The 21804-nt window shown below is 32.9% G+C and overlaps 2 protein-coding genes across 2 annotated transcripts; both read right to left on the minus strand.

Moving 5' to 3' along the window:
- Positions 1-2793: 2793 nt before the first annotated feature.
- LOC107018307 (calcium-dependent protein kinase 1-like) lies at positions 2794-8827 on the minus strand. The gene is made up of 7 exons (XM_015218763.2): positions 7518-8827; positions 6831-6974; positions 5687-5839; positions 4900-5015; positions 4638-4805; positions 3467-3691; positions 2794-3192 (listed from the first exon to the last, which is right to left on the minus strand). The coding sequence occupies exons 1-7, from the start codon at positions 8329-8331 to the stop codon at positions 3067-3069; spliced, it is 1746 nt and encodes a 581-aa protein (XP_015074249.1). The 5' UTR covers positions 8332-8827; the 3' UTR covers positions 2794-3066.
- A 2779-nt stretch (positions 8828-11606) lies between these two features.
- On the minus strand, positions 11607-19785 carry LOC107015915 (protein PELOTA 1). Its single transcript, XM_015216352.2, has 16 exons — positions 19551-19785; positions 19329-19411; positions 18042-18117; positions 17516-17590; positions 17378-17434; positions 15562-15607; positions 15031-15106; positions 14752-14827; positions 14630-14662; positions 14485-14553; positions 14221-14327; positions 13902-13974; positions 13739-13777; positions 12585-12679; positions 12183-12289; positions 11607-11963 (listed from the first exon to the last, which is right to left on the minus strand). The coding sequence occupies exons 1-16, from the start codon at positions 19599-19601 to the stop codon at positions 11890-11892; spliced, it is 1137 nt and encodes a 378-aa protein (XP_015071838.1). The 5' UTR covers positions 19602-19785; the 3' UTR covers positions 11607-11889.
- Positions 19786-21804: the final 2019 nt, after the last annotated feature.

Here is a 21804-nt window from a genome sequence, read left to right on the forward strand (position 1 = left end):
AAAGAACGAAGCATATTGAAGTCGACTGCCATTTTGTGCGAGCTAAGCTTCAGGAGGGATTAATTTCATTGCATCATATTGGAACTGGTGAACAACTTGCTGACATTCTAACCAAAGCACTCACTGGAGTAAAGCATTCAGCAATCTTAAGCAAGTTGGATCTGCTTGCTACACCTCCAACTTGAGGGGGGGTGTTGATATTTATATATGTAAACAACTAGTTAGTTATTAGTTACAGCTCTTCAATTAGTTAGTTATATTTCCATTAGTTAGTTATTAGTTACATTTCCATTAGTTAGTTAGAAATTGGTTAGTTGTTAATACTCTGTTAGTTGGCTATATAAATGGCTACTGCAGATTCATTGTAAGTATTACTTTGTATTGTGTTTTCCACAACTTTTATCAATTCAGATCACAGAAGAGTTCTATCTCTTCTTTTTCACTTCTTCTTCTCTTCTTCCTTAAGCTCCATCAATGGAGATCTTCCAAAAGTGTGCAGCCTGTTCTTTTGTTTAACACCTTTATTTAACGGAAATTTAAAAAGTTAGTTTTAAATTTATATTTATTACTTTTAATTTTTTTTAAAAAATTATTTTGGGGTATATATGATTCTTCTATCAAAATTCAAGGTATATTTTAATTTGTTTCATACATAACTTATTTTTTTGACTTCTTTTATTATAATTATTTGAGTTTCTTATTCTTATTTTATTTTTTTTCTTTCATTCCTTAGTTTAAAGAAAAAAAGTTAAACTATTTTTTTTGTCTATATTGTAATTAGATTTTTGTATTCGAAGAAAAAATTTGGTCATCTACAATAAGTTTTACAAGAATATTAATGAAACATAAATAAATTTGATTATCAAAATAATAATTTTAAATTAGTCATTGAAATAAAAAAAAAGTAAAAAAAAAATATGTTTGACAAGGATTAAATTTACTCACATGAGATTATATTTTTTAGAAAAAAATAATAAAAAGTTAGATTAAATTTTTTTTTCATTTCCCTTAGAGGAAAAGGGTATATACGAGTCATTTGTTTATAAGTAAAGGTATATATGAGTCACTTTCATAACAAGGGGTAAATCAGTTCTAAATGACAAAGTTGATGGGTATATCAGACCTTTTTCACCCAAATTACTCAATATCTCAAAACAAACACCACATATCAAATACGAAATAAAAAAAAAAGATTGATGTGACCAAAGACATGTTGTTCTTTACTTAAATAAAATAAAATTTTATATATATATATATATATATATATATATATGTTGATGTGGGATAAAATTGATTATTGTTTGGGATTAAATTTTTTTATATATCATTTTTCAGGTGGTGATACATTTATTTTGGCCACATATTTTCTCTTATAAAAATTAAAATTGCCCCATCACCATCTATGCCTTTTAAATGTTAAATGGTTGGTACATACAATCTTTAAATTTTTATTCATTTACTTACTTATTATTCCTTGACTAAGTAATCATCATAATTTTTAAATTGTCGTTGTGCGATGTGTATTTACTTATTTAATTTTATTATAGTTTAAGTGTTTATTTGTATATATTTAAAGTAAAAGGATATAAATAGCAGTTAAAGTCAAGTTAAAGAATACGTTTATATATTATTTCTTGTTTTAATTTATATATAGTAGATGTAGATGTTGAATCTCTTCGGCTTCTTCGTCAATCGAAGAAAAGATTTTTAATTCAAGTCCTTCTAATAATTATATTTTTTATGTGATACATTTTTCTTTACAGTCATTTTTTTAGAAGAAAAAAACTTTTTTATATTTACTGATTATTTAACTTTAAAATGTCAATCTTACCCTTAATGAGATAATTCATACGACTATCTATGACTTATTTTAAATCTCAAATTTCATGAGTTTAATTTTCTTAAATTTCATGTCAAGTCAAATAGTATTACATAAATTAAGACACATAGAGTATGTATTTTAATTAATCTTGGCACGATCCACAAGAGCCGGAAAAAAAAATCATCCGAAAATTCACAAGTTTAGCTAATCTTAATTTATGTCGAACTGGACCCGCAAGGAAGGTAAATCACCAATTCTAAGGCGATTATACACACTTTTATTGATCAAACTCAAGATTTTCGAAGTAAAATAATTTCGATCATTTCATCGTGATCGAGATAATATTCATAAACCTTTCTTGTAAAACTACTTTAGTTAATTTGTTGACCCCAACAACCCTAAGTCAATAGCACATGGGACATTATAATGGCCCTATTTGATTGTTCTTATTCAATAAATGTAGTAGAGCTTGCTAGACACACAACATGCTAATATCATTTGCCTCTTCTCTCTTTCGAGACGAATTCAGAATTTAAAAGTACATCAATAATTATTTGATTCGAAATTAAGTTATTTTTAAATAATTAATGAATTTTCTAATTATAAATTTGAGTAAAAATTATTTACTTCACGTAAAATCTATAACTGACCTTCTAGATCCGCCCTAACTCCTAAAGAAAATGATTATATTGAGGAGTTGGAATATTGAGGCATGGGAACTTCACTCATTGCACATTGATTGCTCCTCCACTGTTTTATTGGATTTGAAACTTGTAATTTTAGACACATACTGTATGGTTCACTACACACCATATATTTACTACTATCCCCGTTTCAATATATTTGTCTGGTTTTGACTTGGCACGAAATTTAAGAAAAGTAAATACCAGTGGTTTAAAATATAACAGATCAAATACACACCTGTAGTAGCTCAGTGTTACTACTCTTGATCACAAATATACAATGAATCGCGATCTAAAATAAGCAACTTAGAGAGAAGAATCGAGTTGTACTAGCTCATCGATACATATTATACTTCAACATTCTATAGGTGCTATGCAACATATTGACAGTTATCAATAAACACTAGTATTGCAGAAGCAAATGTTGAAATTTTTTTGCAGAAACTGGGAGAAATGTTACTGATGTGCATTGAAATAGCAAAGTTGTTGCTTTGACAAGCACTAGTTTCTACTATACAACAAAACTAAAGGAGGGGGATGAAAGGCAAAGGCAAAGGCTCTCTAAAGTTTTAGAACGTCTCTAAATCCGGTGCTGAAACTGTGTTCTAGACCTTTCTTGCCACCACCACTAGCCGGATGTCCCTTTTGCATCATCGCGACAAACTCATTGTAATCAATGCGTCCATCCTGAATTTTTTTTTAAACGAAAACCTCAAAATTTTACCATGAATGAAAATCACACACTAAAGAAGCTCGTCTTTGCTCGTATAAGCATCATCATTTTATGGTAACATCATACAAAGAAGTCATTACTGCATATCCTTCAAACTTAAGTATGATTTCAATAAAGTCATTGACAAATGCCAACGATTAAAGAGCATACTAAAATCTCGTAAGAAAAACTGGCAAATCATGTATGACGTTTCATATTAAAATCAAGGAGAGCAAGAGTAGAACTTACATTGTCCTGATCAGCATCTCTGATCATATCTTCCAGGTGGACGTCACCGATGCCAAATTCCTCACAAGCTTGTTGAAGCTCGTCTGCGGTGATGTAGCCACTTCCATCTTTATCAAAGTAAGAGAAAGCAGCAAATAGATGATCTTCTCTTTCAATTTTGTTGAAATGTAATGTTGCAGCTATAAATTCCCCATAGTCAATTGTGCCGCTGTTATCAACATCTGCCTGCAATTTCGGACAAAACGAGGAGTTACATGAGGTCACTATCAAATTGGTTAAGCATGAGATGTAAGAATGTCATGACGCTAAATGAATCTTAAGATTTAGGTTTATACAATTAGAAACCAACATAGAGAAAAGAGGATATTCAAAGGCCAAATCGTTCCGTCTTGCTTCTTGCCCACATTGACTAGATCAAATGTAAGCTGACGAGCACAATTTTTATTTCCAATTGACTAATATTAGCTTTCATACAATCCCCTTCACCTTTTAGCAATCGAACTCCCAAATATACCCGTCAGGCGAAATTTACTAATTGAGGCTAGTTGTTGTTATTGTAATTCTCAACAATCTATCCAACTACTGCATATACACAAATAATTTCCTTAGACCAAAAAATACAAGTAAGAAACAAGGGAACTTTTAAGTTTCTATGTGGTTCTTCCGTTTAAAATGGTAACAATATATATTTCACTAGCATTAAGGAAGTATTGGATACCATATTTTTACAATTCGTCTTAGCAAAAACATAAGAAATACATTCAGTTGTTCATTTTGTTACTTCCTTTAGGTAAAGAAGAGGTTGCGTAAGTAATTAACTAATTATTTTCATCGTTACTATGACATAGGCATACATTGTTGTTATTTTTCTCCGGTGTACACATTTCTTCACACGATACAAATGGCATTGAGTAATTAGCAATGATCTTTCGTGAGGAACATTTTGAGGAACTTACGAAACTAATAATGAAGGATCTTAAATACTTCCTCCCATTTTTTTTGTCCCTCAAACACATAAATCATGTTTCTTCATTCTTATTGCGAGATCAAAATCTTACTGAAAACGGGATATTAATTAGCTTATTTAGATGATTCTACCCATGAAGGTTCTTAGCTTGACATGAACTGAAATATCTATCTACCAAGGTCCACTTGACATAAGATTACTTACTGCTTGCATAAGATCATAGATCTCGGATTCCTTGAGATTAGCGCCAACTCTTTTTAAACCAACTTTGAGCTCCTCAAAAGTTATTTGACCACTATTGTCTGTATCAATCATCTTGAACATTTCTTTCAGACCGGCAATTTCTTCTTCAGACAGGCTTTCAGCAATGACCTGCAAGAGACGTGTAATTCACAATATTTAGCAGACTAGTTTCAATCCACAGTTTGTATGACTCTTGGACGTGTTTATGAATGTATAGACTCACCCTCAAAGCCATCTTCTTGAGCTTGTTCATTGCAGAAAACTGTTTCATTCGACTTAGAACTGCAGAATCCAAAGGTTTATCTGGAGCCACACCATCAACTTGAACCCAGCGATGGCCTGCGGAGGTATCAAAATCACTCATTAACTTTTATCCAAATTCTTCATCTTGAGGGAAATTTTTGCAATAGGAAGGGGATTAAATTAATTTCATAGGATTCTAGCAATACAAAATATTAACCACAAGGGCAGAGTTTAACTTTCTCCATTACATTAGCACTATTACATGATCAATTATGAAATAGAATATATAATAGTAGGAGATTATTGAGTATTCAGTATTGGAACGAAACAAGCGAAATTAGAGCACAATGATGCACTCCCTTTGTTTCAATTAATTTGTCTGCTTTGACTTGGCACAAAGTTTAAGGAAGTAGAGAAGACTTTTGAACCTTGTGGTCTTGAACATGTCATGTTGAAAGTTAGAATTGAAGAGTTGCTATAAAAGGAACGAAACATTCTTTTTCAGAGGGACTGAAAAGGAAAGTAAACAAACAAATTGAAATGGAGGGAATAGTATTCATATAGCCAGCCTCACTCACAGCCTATAAGAAGCTTTATTGTTAGCATATGAATACCTTTCCTGTTCTCGCTACTACTTACTATTACTAGTGAATTACCAATGTAGAAATGTAAAACCATTTCCCACTAAAATTTAACCCACCATCATTTAAACAGGTAGACTTGTTAAACTCAAATATCAGATGAGACAAACTGTTGAGAATACTTACACAAGACTTCATGAGCAGTCAAACGTTTTTTGGGATCCCGAACAAGCATTCCCCTAACTAAGTCTTTTGCATCTTCTGAAATACTAGGCCATGGATCTGACGAGAAATCGAGATCACCATGCAGGACTTGTTCAAATATCCCTTGCTCATTTTCTGTATAATATTATATATTAGTAAAGAGAAATCATACGAAAAGATAAGACATCATTGGCAGAGCTACATTTGGTTTCCAATAAACATTTTTCACTTTCTTTCCCTTGCTGACAAAACTGGTTTAGTTTATGGAAATAGATCTGATTTTGAATATGCAGTTATTCTTTATATATAAAGTGTATGCATATAAAGGAAGTTCCCAATTTTCTGGTGATTGCCCTCGACGCCTTAAGGGTCAGCAGCAGCAGTTGACACAAAGGTAGCAAGAACTACGGAAATCTCAGCTGATCACAAGAAGAAGTTAGCTTTGGGCTCCCGTGGCCATAATCGCTCGGTCATGTGGGATGGCACATGCAACACAGTGAAACTTGAAAATTGACTTGTGGATCGTGGTAATGGTATTCTGGTACTTAATTAAAGGGGTGATCTCGGATTGTGGTGATCGACCGTGTGAAACTTAGTTCAAAGGGGAAATTGTTGGGTGTGCGATCATAGTCCCTCATTGGAAGGTGAAAAATGTTGGGAACTACATATAAGGTGTAGGTAAATTCTTAATGGGGTGAGCTTTTTCGGGAAAAATCAATCAGGTTTGGCTCAAAATGGACAATATCACACCAAGTTGAAATATTACTATTCATGAAAGGAATCTTGTGACAGGATCCTATCAAGTATCAATTAAATGGTAATATGATTATGGTAGCGCTAGCCCCATGATTCGAGGTCCCGGGAAATGGAGTATTCAAACTAGGAGTTCCCCCAAGCTTTGAGAATATCATATCATCTTTTTCAGCAAAATTAACACAGCCCGAAATTTTCCTCTAGGATATTTTGACAAGACCTCGGCATTCTCGCTTGTCTTCCGGGTCTTGGGCCTATTACCAGAGATCCCATTAATATGGTAGGCTTTGATGATCTCCGAGATAATTTTGGAGAATTGAACAGAGAGAATTGCACAAAAAAAGTAAAGAAAACAAGTATCCTCAAATCTCACCAGCCCAGAAAGGAGGCACTCCACTTAACAAGATGTAAACAATCACACCAGCACTCCAAACATCAGCTTCAGGACCATACCGCTTTTTGAGAACTTCCGGTGCAACATAATAAGGACTACCAACAACATCAGTAAATCTCTCACCTGCAAAGGATACATCCATAAATAGTCTGTTTCAGAAAATTATACATTACAACTAATGAACAACAAAGCATAGAGGAGAAAGAGCTTCGAATTGCATCAGACGAGGTCTATCAAGAGAAAAAAAAAAGATGGCAGCTCGGTGCACTAAGCTCTTGCTATGCACGTAGTCCAGGGAAGAGACAGACTAGAAGGGTCTATTGTACGCAACCTTGCCCTGCATTTCTGCAAGAGGCTATTTCCGCAGCTCGAAGACGTGACCTCCCAGTCACATAGCAACAACTTTACCAATTACGCCAAGGCTCCCCTTTTAAAGTTTTATCATGAGAGTTCAATACAATATGAATGCCACTGGATTAAATCAAAGTGCATCTAAATCAAGATACAGTCCTGGACAAAGTCCAATAGAATCTGCATCATGAATACCAAGAACTAACTCATAAAATTCATGAATAGCACACGTCAATTCTCATTGATGCTCATTAATTAAGACGGTATCTTAAAGCAGCTTCCACAAAGTAACTACAAACTAATCAAATTAAGTACCTGGTTTGAAGAAAACTGACAATCCAAAATCAATAGTTTTGAGAAGTGAATCCTCCTTCTGATCAACAAAAAGGAAATTTTCAGGCTTAAGATCACGATGCATGACGCTCAGCGAATGACAAGCTTCAACAACTCCAAAAATAGTCCTTGTGAGCTCAGCTGCTTTTCTTTCTGTATAATGCCCCCGCTGAATAATCCTATCGAAAAGCTCACCTCCAGCACACCGTTCCATAACTACATGAACAGCTACCGCATCCTCATAAGCCCCTTTTATCGATATAACATTCGGATGCCCTGCTAAGTGATGCATTATCTGAATTTCCCTTCTAACATCTTCAACATCATCATCTGACAACAACTTCCTCTTAGCAATCGATTTACAAGCATACTCTTTCCCTGTCCCTTTTTCGACACATTTAAATGTAGTCCCAAATTGTCCTTGTCCTAATTTCTTCCCTATACTGAAAAACTCCTTTAAGTTGCCTGTTTTCTTCTGTAACACAGAATCAGTCTTAAGTCCTGCACTACCTACCCTCTTCATCTCTACCGCCTTCTTAGGCTTTACCGGTTCCTCTTCCTTCTTCACCGGTTCCACTTCCTTCTGTTCAGACTTAGGCATTGTCATCTGTTCAGGTGCCCTATTTTGAACTACCAAATCAGGGTCTTTCCCAGATTCTACTGTTCCACCCCTACTACTTCCACCATTAGTGGTGGAACCAGAGTCATCCGGTACCCGAGCCGGCCACATTGCAGCTGAAACAGACTGCAAGAACCTATTTCTAGAAAAACTTGGTCCAACACAAGTGTTCCCCATTTGACACTAATCTCAAAATCCAATCTTTCACTTCCCCAATGGTTCAATATCTTATATAATTACAAACATAGCTCTACAATGGCCACTCAAAATCAACAAGATCTTGATAATTTCAATCAAATAATCAAGAAAAAGTCAAACCCTCTTCTATCAAACACAACACTAGTCAAAAAAGTAGTAAAATCAAGAACTTGTTCCACTTCAAGAATAGCAAATCAAGAAACAAGAAGAACCCAAAAACCTAAGTAAGAAAGAATACAAGTTCATGTAATTAGCAAAATAACTATGCAACCATTGATAAGAAATTGAATAAGCAATCCAAGTAGATAAATTAATCAAGAAAAAAGACAAAGCAAAAGCCAAATAATCCCAAGAATGATAAAAAGTTTTGATCTTTGGATAAATATTCAGAAATTTTTGTTATTACATTTGAGAAAGTCAAAGAACAGCTTAGTGACCAACGTAAGAAAAGAAGTTTCTCAGCATAACAAATGAAAATTGGTCTGTAAGGGTTTATGTTATTTAATTAATAATTAAAAATATATATATATATATATATGGGTTTTTTATATTTTATGTCTGGTATCTATATTGGAGTCCAATTACATTCGAATTCGTCTCGAAAAGTCACTCATTAGATGTAAACCGCTCCCTAAAATAAGATGAATCCATACTCAAGAATTCGAACCTGAAATCTGATTAAGATTGAAGGACTCTCTTTGTCTCAATTTATACGATACTTTTTTATTTTTCGAGAGTCAAATAGTTTTAAGTTTGACCGACTAATCTTCATATTTGTTTGAAGAAATGAAATTTATATAGTTATAAATTAAGTAAAAAGTAATATAAGTCACAATAGTTGATAGTTCAAAAAATTTGAAAGATTTAAATAAAAATTACTATAAAATGTAGATTCATTTAAATTTCAAACTCTAAAAATTAAGTGTTACATAAAATAAAACGAATATCGTATATATTTATTGCAAGTTTTTCCATAAATATGGTTAGTTGCCATATAATTATAAATTAGAAGAGACCCACAAGAAAAATGCGTTTTGGTTGGATATTCCAAAAGGCCTAAGTTTTTTTTTCATAGGATTATTTGTGTCAACTTTGGTGGGTTTGGCCAATATTTACTTTAATTCTACTCTTATATTTATTTATCACATATCGTATCGTAATATGACATAAATAAAATGGATGCTTGTCTCTAGAGTTTTATATGATAAAAATATATTATTTTATTTAAATTTAAAGATAAGTTTTACAGAGTGATTGATTGGACTCCTTATTGCTGGACGAGAGTGTTGTCAGTCAAGCACTCACATGCTGAAAAGAACATGACACAATTTCATATTACCGAGGACGTGACTCTAGATAGAAAGGAGTGGAGATCGTGTATTAGGTAGAAAGGTTAGTAGGGTTCAAATGTTGTTTCGCCTCGCTTTTGTTATCTATCGGCAAATATATATATTACGTATTGTGTTTTAATTATCAAATTATTTTGTTGTCAGTATTGTTTCGGTCTTGTAGGCTATAATGTTGCTTTTCATATTAACCGTTATGCTTTTTTACTATTTTCTTTTTTTACTTGGGTTTGGTGCAATTCAACCGAGAATCTTTCGGGAATAACTTTTCTATTTTTATGAGATAGTGATAAAATCTACATATACTTTATCGACAGACCCCACTTAGTAAACTTCACTACGAATGTTACTAATGCTATTTATCTACCATCAATGTTTAACTTTATTAATGCTATTTTTTCCTATTTGTTTCATTATAGTTGAAATTAAATAATTGAAAAAAAATAGTATAGTGTGGGCCTATGCAAAATCCACAATTGTTGCCGGCAAATACGCAGAAAATCAATACACAAAATGCAATTTATGAGTATTTAATAAACAAAATAATTTTAAACTATAAAAAAGCAAAAAAGAAATAAAAAAATATGTATCATAATTAAATAATATCACCATTAGTGAAAACCTTCACTACTTGAAAAGAGAAAAAGGATAAATATAAATTCGAACTATCGTTAATAGTATGCAAATATCTCTCCGTCATACTTTAGGGACATTTGTGTCCCTGTCATTCAAAAACTAGAGCGTATATGCTCTTCACTCTAACGGGAGACTAAATAGAGAAACGTAGCACAATCTGATCTGATGTCGAATTGGTGGATAAGATTATAACAGGTGTATGTCCGTTAATATTAAGGGTATCTATGCTCTAATTCTAATATCCCTAATGTATGACGGAGGGTATCCTCATGTCATTTACGATAGTTCAGGAATATGTTTATCCTTTTTCCCATATGAAAATTACATGATTAAAATTATATATTTTTATTTTTGTATTTATTCTTATTAATGAAAATTTTAACTCCGCTATTAATTGTATTAGTGATACATGATTTTCCAACCTATTTTCATAAATAATAACGTAGAGAAGTTGGTTTACTAAGACGGCAAGTAATTATTTATTCTTGTCATGTTTTTTGGTGCTCCTATAAAAAATAAAATAAAATAATTATGCAAAGTGCAAACTCTTATATAAAAAGGGAAACCAAATTATCGTAAATGGTATGCAGATATCCTTTGCCATACTTTTGGTACATTGGTGCCCTTGCCATCAATAACTAGAGCATATATGCCCTTTACTCTAGCGGAAGACTAAATAGGGACACGTGGCGCAATCTTTCCATCGATCCGATGTCGATTCGGTGGATAAGATTATGACACGTGTATATCCGTTAGTACAAAATGATATATATGCTCTAGTTTATGAATGACAACGGCACTAATGTCACTAAAATATGACGAAAGGTATCTGCATACCATTTACGATAGTTCGAGAGTATATTTGTCTTTTTTCCCTTTAAAAAATCAACATGCTTATATATAAGAAAAAAATAATTAAAATGATTAAGAGCTTTTCCGTTCTCATGGATCCTACACGATGCAAATCTGAATTAGTCAACCCTATGCAAATATGAATTTAGTCAAACCTATAATAGTTAAGAGCACTTCCGTTCTCGTGAATCCTACACGATGCAAATCTGAATTAGTCTACCCTATGCAAATATGAATTAGTCAAACCTAAAATAGTTAAAAGCGTTTCCGTTTTTAATCTTACACTATACGAATTTGAATTAGTCAAAAACCTAATATATACAGGTTTGATGATTTGACAAACAAAACACAAACATAATAGGTACCAAACTAAGCATATAATAAGCAGAAAAAAGAGTACATAAAAGCTGAGAAACTATGAACAACCAGAAAACTTTATCTAAAAGACAACATATTCGATAAAAAAATATCGTTACACTGATATAGTACACCTCGATAATCGACGATATATTACATTTCAATTAGTAAAAAAGAAAAAAAATACGAATATACAAAACGCGATACGCAACATCAGTCGATGATGTTACTTCCACTGCTAGAAAAAACATTACAATTTCTGTGTATTCACTTCATTTTATAGTGAATAGTCACATTTTTAACAGTGCAGATAACATTCATTACTGATGAACGATCATTTCATCCATCACATCTCAATGTCTTCCAGCTCCGGCAAAGGAAAACGAAGGATTGCAGCAATGCCGGTTAGCTGATTCAATTCTGTGACGAAAACCAAAAGTTGTTTTAATCAGCCTTGACAAATATGCAGTAAAGAACGTGTGTTCGTAGGAAGGAAAAAGGATTTGAAGCGACTATGTGACAATGAACGTGTGCACGGAAGGGAAATAAGATTCAAAGCATTACTAGGGGGCGACAGGGAAAGGCAGAGATGAAAATGCTGGGAGGAAAAAGAAATTAACAGGAATTGTATATACTCACGTTCTCCGGAAACATGCATTGACGAGAAAATGAGAGCAGTACCACCTGAATCCTTGACTGAATCGACCAGATTAGCATACTTTTTCCTCGTTTCTACATCAGAACTCCTGTCAACAGATCAAAAGAAGTTCGATATTTCTCATGTACGATATCAACCAACTATATATACACAGAACGAGTGAGATGATCCATACATAATTGATTGAGATTTGAAGATAAAAAATTATACATGCTTACATATTATCCTATGAACTAAAGATGTCAATTTTAAAAGCTAAGCACGTAAAAAGAGATACTTATGAACTAGAAATATGCCACGAGTTGCAAATTTGTTATCAAGCTATATACAGTTCAAGTTTATTGCTCGTAGAGCCCATTAACCTGGGACCATAAGATACTCACCTAAAGAGCTCGTCGGTAATGAGAAGTGTCTGAATAGCCAGTCGCTCATGAGCAACTTCAACATGCTTTGGTCCATAGCATGCACGATCAGGATCCTAGAAAAGTCCCAATAAAGTAACTTCAATTTTCACAAGTTTCGGGAAAGGAACACACTACAGGGATCTATTTGTTGACAACAGGAAGTAAACTTCATGCATGGTAAAACTCATTAATATAAATGTTAAGAGATTCGGAGAAAAGGACATGACATACATTTATTGCGAGAAGTTCTAAAAAGAGAGGGAAAAAAGCATTTAAATAAAAGTGCTATCCTTCTTAGTTACTCTGGAAAGCATGAAAAGCGGCATCATAAATATCCAATTAATATCATAATTCATGAAATATGCGGGGCAGGGGGGTTCAAACAGGCCCTCACTCTTGCAAAAGACCTCTATATCTAACATCCCTACATTATGTAATGTAACTCGAGTTTTTAGACCTAAATATTCTTAAAACCAGGATATCAAACACAAATATTTTTAATTAAGACTTCCTTGTTGTATTTCTGTCTGCAAAAAGTAAAGGAGAGGGCACATCAGATGATAAATTCTCTCATATCAATATGGCCAAAGCATTGCAGACAGATAATCCTCTTACTACTCCAGTAAAATTGCACACAAAATCAGTGATCAAAGTACACAACTGAAATGCCCTAAAATTTAATAGAAGTTCAAAGTTGCTGATGATTGGATATCTGAGAATTATGACGGATTCTTGCTGGAAACAAATTAAACAAAGTTAGGTTGCAAATGAATTTTCGGCATTCAATTGGTAGAAAGGCCTGAAAAAAAGGCACACATAGAGGTAACAATATCACCAGCTGCCCATCACAACACAACGTGTCGGTTCTTAATCATGAAATATTTCAGATTAGTCCACCTTGATCTCCTTAAACAGGGATATCCGGCATGCATAGGAAACACCTCGACTTTTATTTGAAAATCTCAGGCCTTCTACAGAACCCAAGATAACATATAAACACCAAAAAGCACACAAATAAATTCAAAGCCATACAATCTGCGTGTACTCTTAGCATATGATAGATAAAAATCTGAAACATCCAAAGTTATTAAGAAAAATATAAATAGAACATTGTGACCAAGATAGAACCTAACATTTGAAAGCATGTTGAAAAAATCCTTTAGGGCTTGAACCTGATTAAGATTGGAAGAGAAAGAAAACTGTTATTCCCAAAGAGTACGAAAAAAGACTTGAACAAACACAAGAATAAAGATTAGATTAAAGATCATATTAAGTTGGGCAGGGGTCATAAGGTACCTCTTTGGCAGCTTTTGTATCTTTTATCATATTCATTACATTTGGGGCATCCATAACCTCTTTCAAACTATGTCTGTAAACCAAAAGAAAAAAAACTCTTGGGCTTGAACACAAATCATGAAGGTGATTTGTACAAAAATAGCAGAACTGACGAGATAATCATGTACACAAAAATGTAATTGCAACATATTAGTCAGTTCTAGACTTGCACACGCGTCTAACATCCTATGATTTGCACATAAATGTGTTGACAAAGTATCATTTTGAGATGTCAGATAAGGGGATGAGGGGCAAAGAGAGAAAGAGAAAAAGAGCATACTTGTATCCCGAGGTTGTATGGACAAGAAGTATGCGTGACTTATTTTCTATTATAGGTCTTAGCTGCTTCCTTTCAGCTTCCAACAATAGGTGACGATGAAACTGATCCTGCACATTCAACCCAAGAAAGGTTGAATATCGCAACTGAATTAACATGTGTGTAGTACAGATATAATTCGATATGCTTGCTCTTCCACTTGTAATATAGCATAAAAGTAAGACTAGCTAAGAAGTGTAACTATACAAAGAAGAAACAAAAAAATACCTTGGTGAATCCTGGACTTGCAATCAGAGCACAGCGAACTACTTTGAAATCAACGTGCTTGACAAAGGCCTGCAACAGAAATAAGAGCCTATAATATATTGCTTATGGACATCAAGCAACATCAAGAAAGTTGGCAAAAGTCTACCTGTAGAACATTGTCAAAGAATTTATTTAACGCCTGCAAATCAAAATTAAGAACACAATTTCACTTGACGTCATGTTCAAAATAATTAAACTATACAAAAGCTGAAACAAAAAGAGACTTACCTTATCATAACCTGCAATAGCTGGTCCATGCTTGCGCGGTATAGAAGTCTCTATACGAGAACGGGTGATAGTCACACTGTTCAGACAACAGTAACAAGTACATAAGGTTAAATTATGCCGTACAATCTAGTTAACAGTTAACTCAGCCTCAACATATAGAAATTCTGACATAATCATTCGACCTTTAAACTATTGCATCTTCTTTAAATACAAGAAAAGGAGATGCTCAAGATCTGTTTAAAACTTGTATTCATAGGAATATGAGATTGTCAAGCTTACCTTTTACCAATAAGAAGAATGTGCGCCAATCCTTCTTGCATCAGAACCACAGCCAGATCAGCACTTGCAGATGGATCTGAATCATCAAAATGGAAAACCGTATTCAGCATATTGAAACGGTGAATCTTAGAGCAGTACAAACACATATCCACGTTGGAATCAATATAGCTGAATATCAATAATTATATAGGAAACTTCTCATCAGTTCAAAAGCACTCTGCAACACACATGTAATTGCAGCGAATAATTCATGTTCTCACTGCAAGTGTACGAGTAAAGAAGAAAACCTCTGCAACATAAGGGCTAAAATACACCTAGACTCAAACATCTATCTAAGAATAATGCACCTATAAAGCGGTTTCACAATCATGTCAATGTAATAAAAAGAAGCATCTAAATGTTATAAAACTTGATAAGTTATGGATGAAAAGTCAGACTGTGAAGTAAAATGCCTAATATTGCAGATAATGTTAATGGCAACACTTGAACAAATAAAAATATTACTTTGTTAAAGTGTACTGTGAAAAATACCAGAAGCTTGACGAAGAACCTCCCGTGCCAGTGAGTCCCAGACCACCTAAATTAGATAATGCAAGTCAGAACTAATATGTGTGTAAGCTTTCGTATAGATCAACTCTGTTCAGGTAAGACTAGGATTGAAACAAACAAGATGCTCATAAATTTGCTAAACAAATAGAATATACAAAAATAATAAGGAAGATGACACAGGAAAAGAACGATTACTTTGAGTAACTACTAAACAAAGAAATTCAAAATAATTAATGTACATGCATTGATAGGATTATACATAAACAAAAGTTTTAAATATAAGCACGCATACCTTCTAAGAAATCTTATTTTGATAAGTGTATACCCTTTAAGTAATAAATCTAGCAGTAAAAGAAATTATGGAAAATTTCATTCGGCCTGTACCAGGGGTCAATATAATTTCAAGTTCACATGTAATTCTTAGCCCAGACATTTATAGGCATTTATATTTCGATGGGAATACTCCTCAATTTCCTATAGAAACCTCTAGTTACAACTACAAATGATTATCTCCTAATTCATCTTCTATGACTCATTAGCCTCTAATTATAAAAAGACACTTATTTAGTTATACTTAATCTATGCAGCAACTTTGCATAATGCAGAAAAAAATCAGGAAATCTTATCAAATTCCATGTACTCCTATGTATACGAGAAGATTTCCCCTACCTGAACTTACATTGTTGCATCACTTAAGTATATATTACCTAGGCTACACAAACCGTCACTTATCTTATCATGCCTCAGCCCTACCTTTCTTGGACAAACTAGGGGGCATAGATCCTTCAAACTACAAAGAAACAAGCTGAGAAAGGAAACTAGCCCCCTCAGTACATTGGGTATTTGTTATTCTCACCAAAGTCCATATAATGTATAGTATAGGAGTTAATAATAGCTTAATAAGCAATAATGCCTTCGGATAGTTTTCAAACCATTGTACACTTGTCTATGAGAAATCAATGACAATATACTTCGGGTTTCCTTTGTTGGTGTGTGCTGAAAATGTTTAGCTATTTCTTGGCTTATTTGGCATGGAATTGGTCATGACGATAACCAGTGTGGAATCATCATTAATGTAGAAGGGTTGTTCCATCTAGAGACAGCAAGGAGGTATCGTATGTACACCTTTTGTGCAGGGTGTGAACTACGTCAAAGGACAGGAACACGACATGCCTCGAAGGGGTGTCAGCGGCGGGACAAATGAAATTTAGCGGGACAAATTAAATTTAGTTGCAAGTAACACACCCAAGGGGTATGGTCTAGCGGCCAATGAAGTGAGTTAAGAGTCATAAGATCTTAGGTTCAAATCCAACCAGAGGCGAAAAACACTAGACAATTTCTTCTTATTTGTCAAAACCTTGATGGAAAGAGTTACCCGGTAGGCGGTAGCTGTGTTGGTGGAAGTGGTCGAAGTGTGCACAAACTGGCCCGGATACCAAGGTTATTAAAGAAAAGTAAGGTAATTAGTTCTCTTCTTCTTCTTTTTCTGGTGATTTTATAATAATAATGTAAATTACATGAATAACTTTACAGATCTTTTTACTTGTAAAGCCTAAGTTGCGGACTCTTCACTTACAATGCCGCCCCCGTCTCGGATACTCCAAAACACACTATTTTTGGAGAATCCGACATGCACCCGTTGACATTTTTTAAGAGTCTGAGAAACATAGGTTAGAGCTGCAATCCTAAAGAACACATATCACCAGCTTGATGGCTTTTGAAGTTCAAATATAAACCTCAAAATTTTTAAAAGAAAACAGAGTGATAGTTGCAAAAGAATCAAAACACAGCACTGTACCTTTCTTAGCACAAAAGGTCTGTGTTGCTCAATTTCCAGAGTGTGAAAGGCCCCTATCTGTAATTAAATAATTAGAGATTTTTGTTGCAGCATCAATGTTAGGAATTTATCAAAAGGACTAAGTTGAAGAATACGCACCTTTACATGTTCATTCTCCAGAATATTCTTCCCACGAATACGCAAGGCAGAACCTTCTTTGTCATACTCCACATTCTAAAACACCAAATTAATTATATTACACCACATTGGCATGGAATATACTCAACCCTAGAAAGAGCACTATCTATTTCCTACTTTCCGGTCACATTACAATTGTCATTGTTACTATGGTAACAAAATTATCAACGTCGCATTTATTGAGATTCGTTGGAAATGGAGCATTGTCATGTGACAATCTATCATGCATATTTCATTCACAGGTTGTATTGATATCCTCAAAATTCATCAAACTGCCCAAAAATACTTCATCTCGACCACATTGGAAAAGGAAGACAAAGAAAAGTCTCCTCTCTATCCTTAATAGATTCTTCTCTATAGTTAATTGATTACAAAGTTTTATCTTTCAATTTCTCTTAAAACACCTTATGCTGGAAGCTAAGACAAAGTTCTAACCAAGGCCCACACGCCATTACTGAATGATGCTGGATGTCTAATATATCCTTACCTCAACTTTAATTTCCAATTTCAGTTTCACTCGTTCAGCATCTCTTCCTCCAGAAGCTGCTTCCCTCAGGACCTTCCTACAAGAAATTACAAGGAAAAATTAACCAGCTTCCAGTAGGTTGTGTTGTGATAAGCTAAACCGTGTTAACAATCAGCAAAGACCCACATAGCATAATTTGCAAAAGAAAGTTGCTCTCAACATTAAAAAAGAGTCTTCACCTAAGCTTTAAGCAACAAATATAACTATACTATTATCAACCTGTGCAATCAGTAGAGACTCACACTATGCTCAAAATCCATTTTCCTTTTAATAACATTGTCATTCACAATTTCAGCAAACAACAATAACAACAACACCTCAGTCCAAGCAAGTTCAAGTCGTATATATGAATCCTCACTGACCATGTAACTCCACAGTTTATATAAACTCATCTCAGGCCAATTTAGACAAATTTAACTAGAATTTAGCACAAATCTGATTAGAGTATAACTATCTATAGATTACTTTGGCACATCACAGAACACTACATTTTCTAAGAATTAGCTAATCAACGAATAAAACAACAAAATTGATGCAGAAATTAGACATTTACGAGAACGAGAGCAATTAATATGTTATCCAAAAAACATAAATTTTCAATCAACTCAACAGGATGAGAAACATGCATCAAATTAACAAGTGTAGAGAATCAACTATGTAGGTATAAACAAAGTAAAAAGCTCCAAGCTTTCGAATGAACAGAATTTGAACCTAATTAGCAAGTGACATCCATATTCACATTAAAAATTCCATCTTTCAGGATCAAAATTTCTTTTTAAAAAAGGCAAGACGCTAGCTTTTTAGTAATTCTTGTAGCACCGATGAGATACCATATACTCCCCTGTTTCAATTTGTTTATCTTACTTTTCTTTTTAGTTTGTTCCAAAAATAATGTCTCTTTCCTTATTTGGCAACTCTTCTATTCGACTTTCCACCTATCATATTTAATAGCACAAGATAAAAGACCAATTTCGTATATCCCACATATCTTTAGTTTAAAGACCATGAGATTCAAAAGTCGTTCTTTACTCTCTTTTTTTAAAAACTCGTGACAATTCAAAACCAAACAAACAAATTGTAACGGAGTAAGGGAGTAGTATAAACTAAATGCTTCTTATAGTAAAAACATGTTTTTCTACAAAATCTCAAACTTATTACATACACGAATAAAAATTACTTATTTATCCCAAAAAAATTGCTAACAATGCTAAGCCCTCACACTAATAAAATTGAGCAAAAGTGCAATACCTAACAGTAACAGCTAACACAGTATCACCTTCAGCAATCAGATTATAAGCAACCCATAAATCATCAGCTTCTTCTGGAATTATCTGTATAACACATGAAAATAAAAAAAATAAAAAATACCCAAATCAATTTTAACGTTTTCTTCATCTGGGGTTTCAAAAAATCACGAAAATTACTCGAATTATAGATTTAAAGAACAATTATAGAGAAAAAAAAAGTTACCTTTACACTACCAGAACCATCAGGAACAAAGTCTCTACGAACAATCTTCATATTGAATGAAACAAATTTATCAACTTAATGAAAAATTCAATAATTTTGCATATAAATAGCAGAAATAAAGATGAATTTAAAGAACTTTTTGTAGAATTTTTTTCGTATGAGATTTGCTTCAGTTCAATGGAGAAAAGACTTTTTATAGGTTTTAACGGTTTGTGTCCTTTTAATGTTTTAGGTTTTTCCTAACCTTGTTGAAGAAGGACTTGAATTTTTATTTTTTTGGGAGAAAATGACCAATATACCCTCAATTTTGCTATTTAAAATTAGTATATTTTTGTTTTAAAATATACAAATTTATATTTTATGGGTTTTTTTTTAAAAAAAAAGAGTATATTTTTGGAAAACTTTCATAAATATACAATATATAGTAATAATTTTATTTTCACTTGTAACTTTTAATATATTTATAATACAGTTTTAATATAGAAGAATTTATAAAACACATATAATACAAGTTTTATTGCTGGATAAAACATATTAATACACATAATACAATGTGTCAATAGCTTACCAAACAAATATAATGTATTATAAAACGGTTATAATACATATATATTTCATACATGATATACTTTTTAATACATAGTATTGCATTTATCATAGTATTGTTATATATTGCTATAAATGATAATAAATGAGAAGTATTGCTAATATCAGTGTTATTTATTAGTATCCCTTTAAGTAATTTTTTCCAATTTTTTTTTAATGTAATATGACTTTAAAAAAAAAAATTGTCTCAACTAATTTTGTTTTACCTCTTCCACTTGATTAGACCTGATTCAAATGAAAAATAAATCAATTTATGTCATACTTAATTAGTTATAAAAAAAAATTAGGAGGAGACTGATGATGATGTTATCTTAGTATTGAAACAGGTGGATGAAGCATATATTTGCATCTAAGAGTTTTGTGTGATTAAAATGTAACATCAAAAGCTTAATACTGATTAGTCAAAAAAAATTCACATGTCTAAAAATTGAACGTAGCAAAAATAAGGATATTAAAATGAACATCTGTGCATTTAGAAGAAATAGGATCAAAAATGAAGTTATTGGGGATAAAGTGAGAATGGTTTAATTATGTGGTTGACAGGATGAGGGAGATGAGGCTGAGAAGGTTTGGACATGTGAAGAGAAGATGTATGGATACACTAGCGAGGAAGTGTCGGAGGTTAGCTATAGTAAGGTATCATAAGAGGTAGAGGTAGATCGAAAAGATTTTTGGGTGAGATAATTAGATTGAATATGTAACATCTGCAGCTTACCGAGAACATGATCGTAGATACGAAGATATAAAGGTTGAGGATTAGAGTATAAAGTTAGCATGTAGTTGAGTGTTGTCTAGTTCTCTTATCAGTATATGTTATTTCTTTTCGATTATCATATTATTTGGTGTTGCTACTTGTTGGCTTTTTAGTTATTTTCAGCATGTTTTTTTTTCGTCAATTGTTTTTGCCTTATATACTTGATTTTTGATATGTTTACTCCAATAAAGGGTGTAACGAATACAAACTCTCTACCTTCACAAGGTAGGGTAAGATTGTATACACATCACTCTATTCAGACTCCACTTATAGGATTACGTTGAGTACGAGTATAAACCTCTAGTTTTTTTTTCTCTCTTTTGGTCCATGTTGGGCCCATGAGAAGCAATTTGAATTTTGAAGGCCAACCATGATATTGGGCCTAAAATTGAGCCAACCATAACATTGGGCCTAATATTGGGCCAACCATGACATTGGGCCTAATATTGGGCCAACCATAACTTCACAGTTCACATATATTCACTTGAATTTCGTTTTGTTGTCTTTTTTTTCATGTTCAAGAATGATGTATAATTTAGTGATGGATTCAAAAGGTTAAATTTATGTATTTTCAATCATATACTTCTAATTTATTAGGTTTCGAAATACATTATTATCTACTTATACATATTAACATAATTTTTTATTACAATTATAGGATCTGAAACAGAGTATCTAGGATTTCGAAAGAATGAATGCACTAATTTGAAAAAATGAATCTACAATATAAATTGAACTGATTTGACCTTTAGATTCTTAACATAGAACCTATTAATATATATATGTATATATATATACACACACACTTGCAGTGCTAAAATAAATATAAGAATTACCAATATAACATTTGAGAATTTTGATTTATTAAAAGAAAATTGAAACGCCAAAAGTGTT

Source organism: Solanum pennellii, chromosome 4, assembly GCF_001406875.1.
Source record: "Solanum pennellii chromosome 4, SPENNV200".
NCBI lineage: Eukaryota > Viridiplantae > Streptophyta > Magnoliopsida > Solanales > Solanaceae > Solanum > Solanum pennellii.

Bases quoted from the DNA above. Each gene is read 5' to 3' on its own strand.
- LOC107018307 (XM_015218763.2), bottom strand. From the start codon at position 8,331: ATGGGGAACACTTGTGTTGGACCAAGTTTTTCTAGAAATAGGTTCTTG. The intron at 5,840-6,830 runs GTGAGATTTGAG...AATATTATACAG, and splicing joins AGTGCCTCCTTTCTGGGCTG to AAAATGAGCAAGGGATATTT. The intron at 5,016-5,686 runs GTAAGTATTCTC...ATACCTCCGCAG, and splicing joins GACTGCTCATGAAGTCTTGT to GCCATCGCTGGGTTCAAGTT.
- LOC107015915 (XM_015216352.2), bottom strand. From the start codon at position 19,601: ATGAAGATTGTTCGTAGAGACTTTGTTCCTGATGGTTCTGGTAGTGTA. The intron at 17,435-17,515 runs GTGCGTATTCTT...ATTTAATTACAG, and splicing joins TGGAGAATGAACATGTAAAG to ATAGGGGCCTTTCACACTCT. The intron at 14,663-14,751 runs GTAAGTCTCTTT...TTTGATTTGCAG, and splicing joins CTATTGCAGGTTATGATAAG to GCGTTAAATAAATTCTTTGA.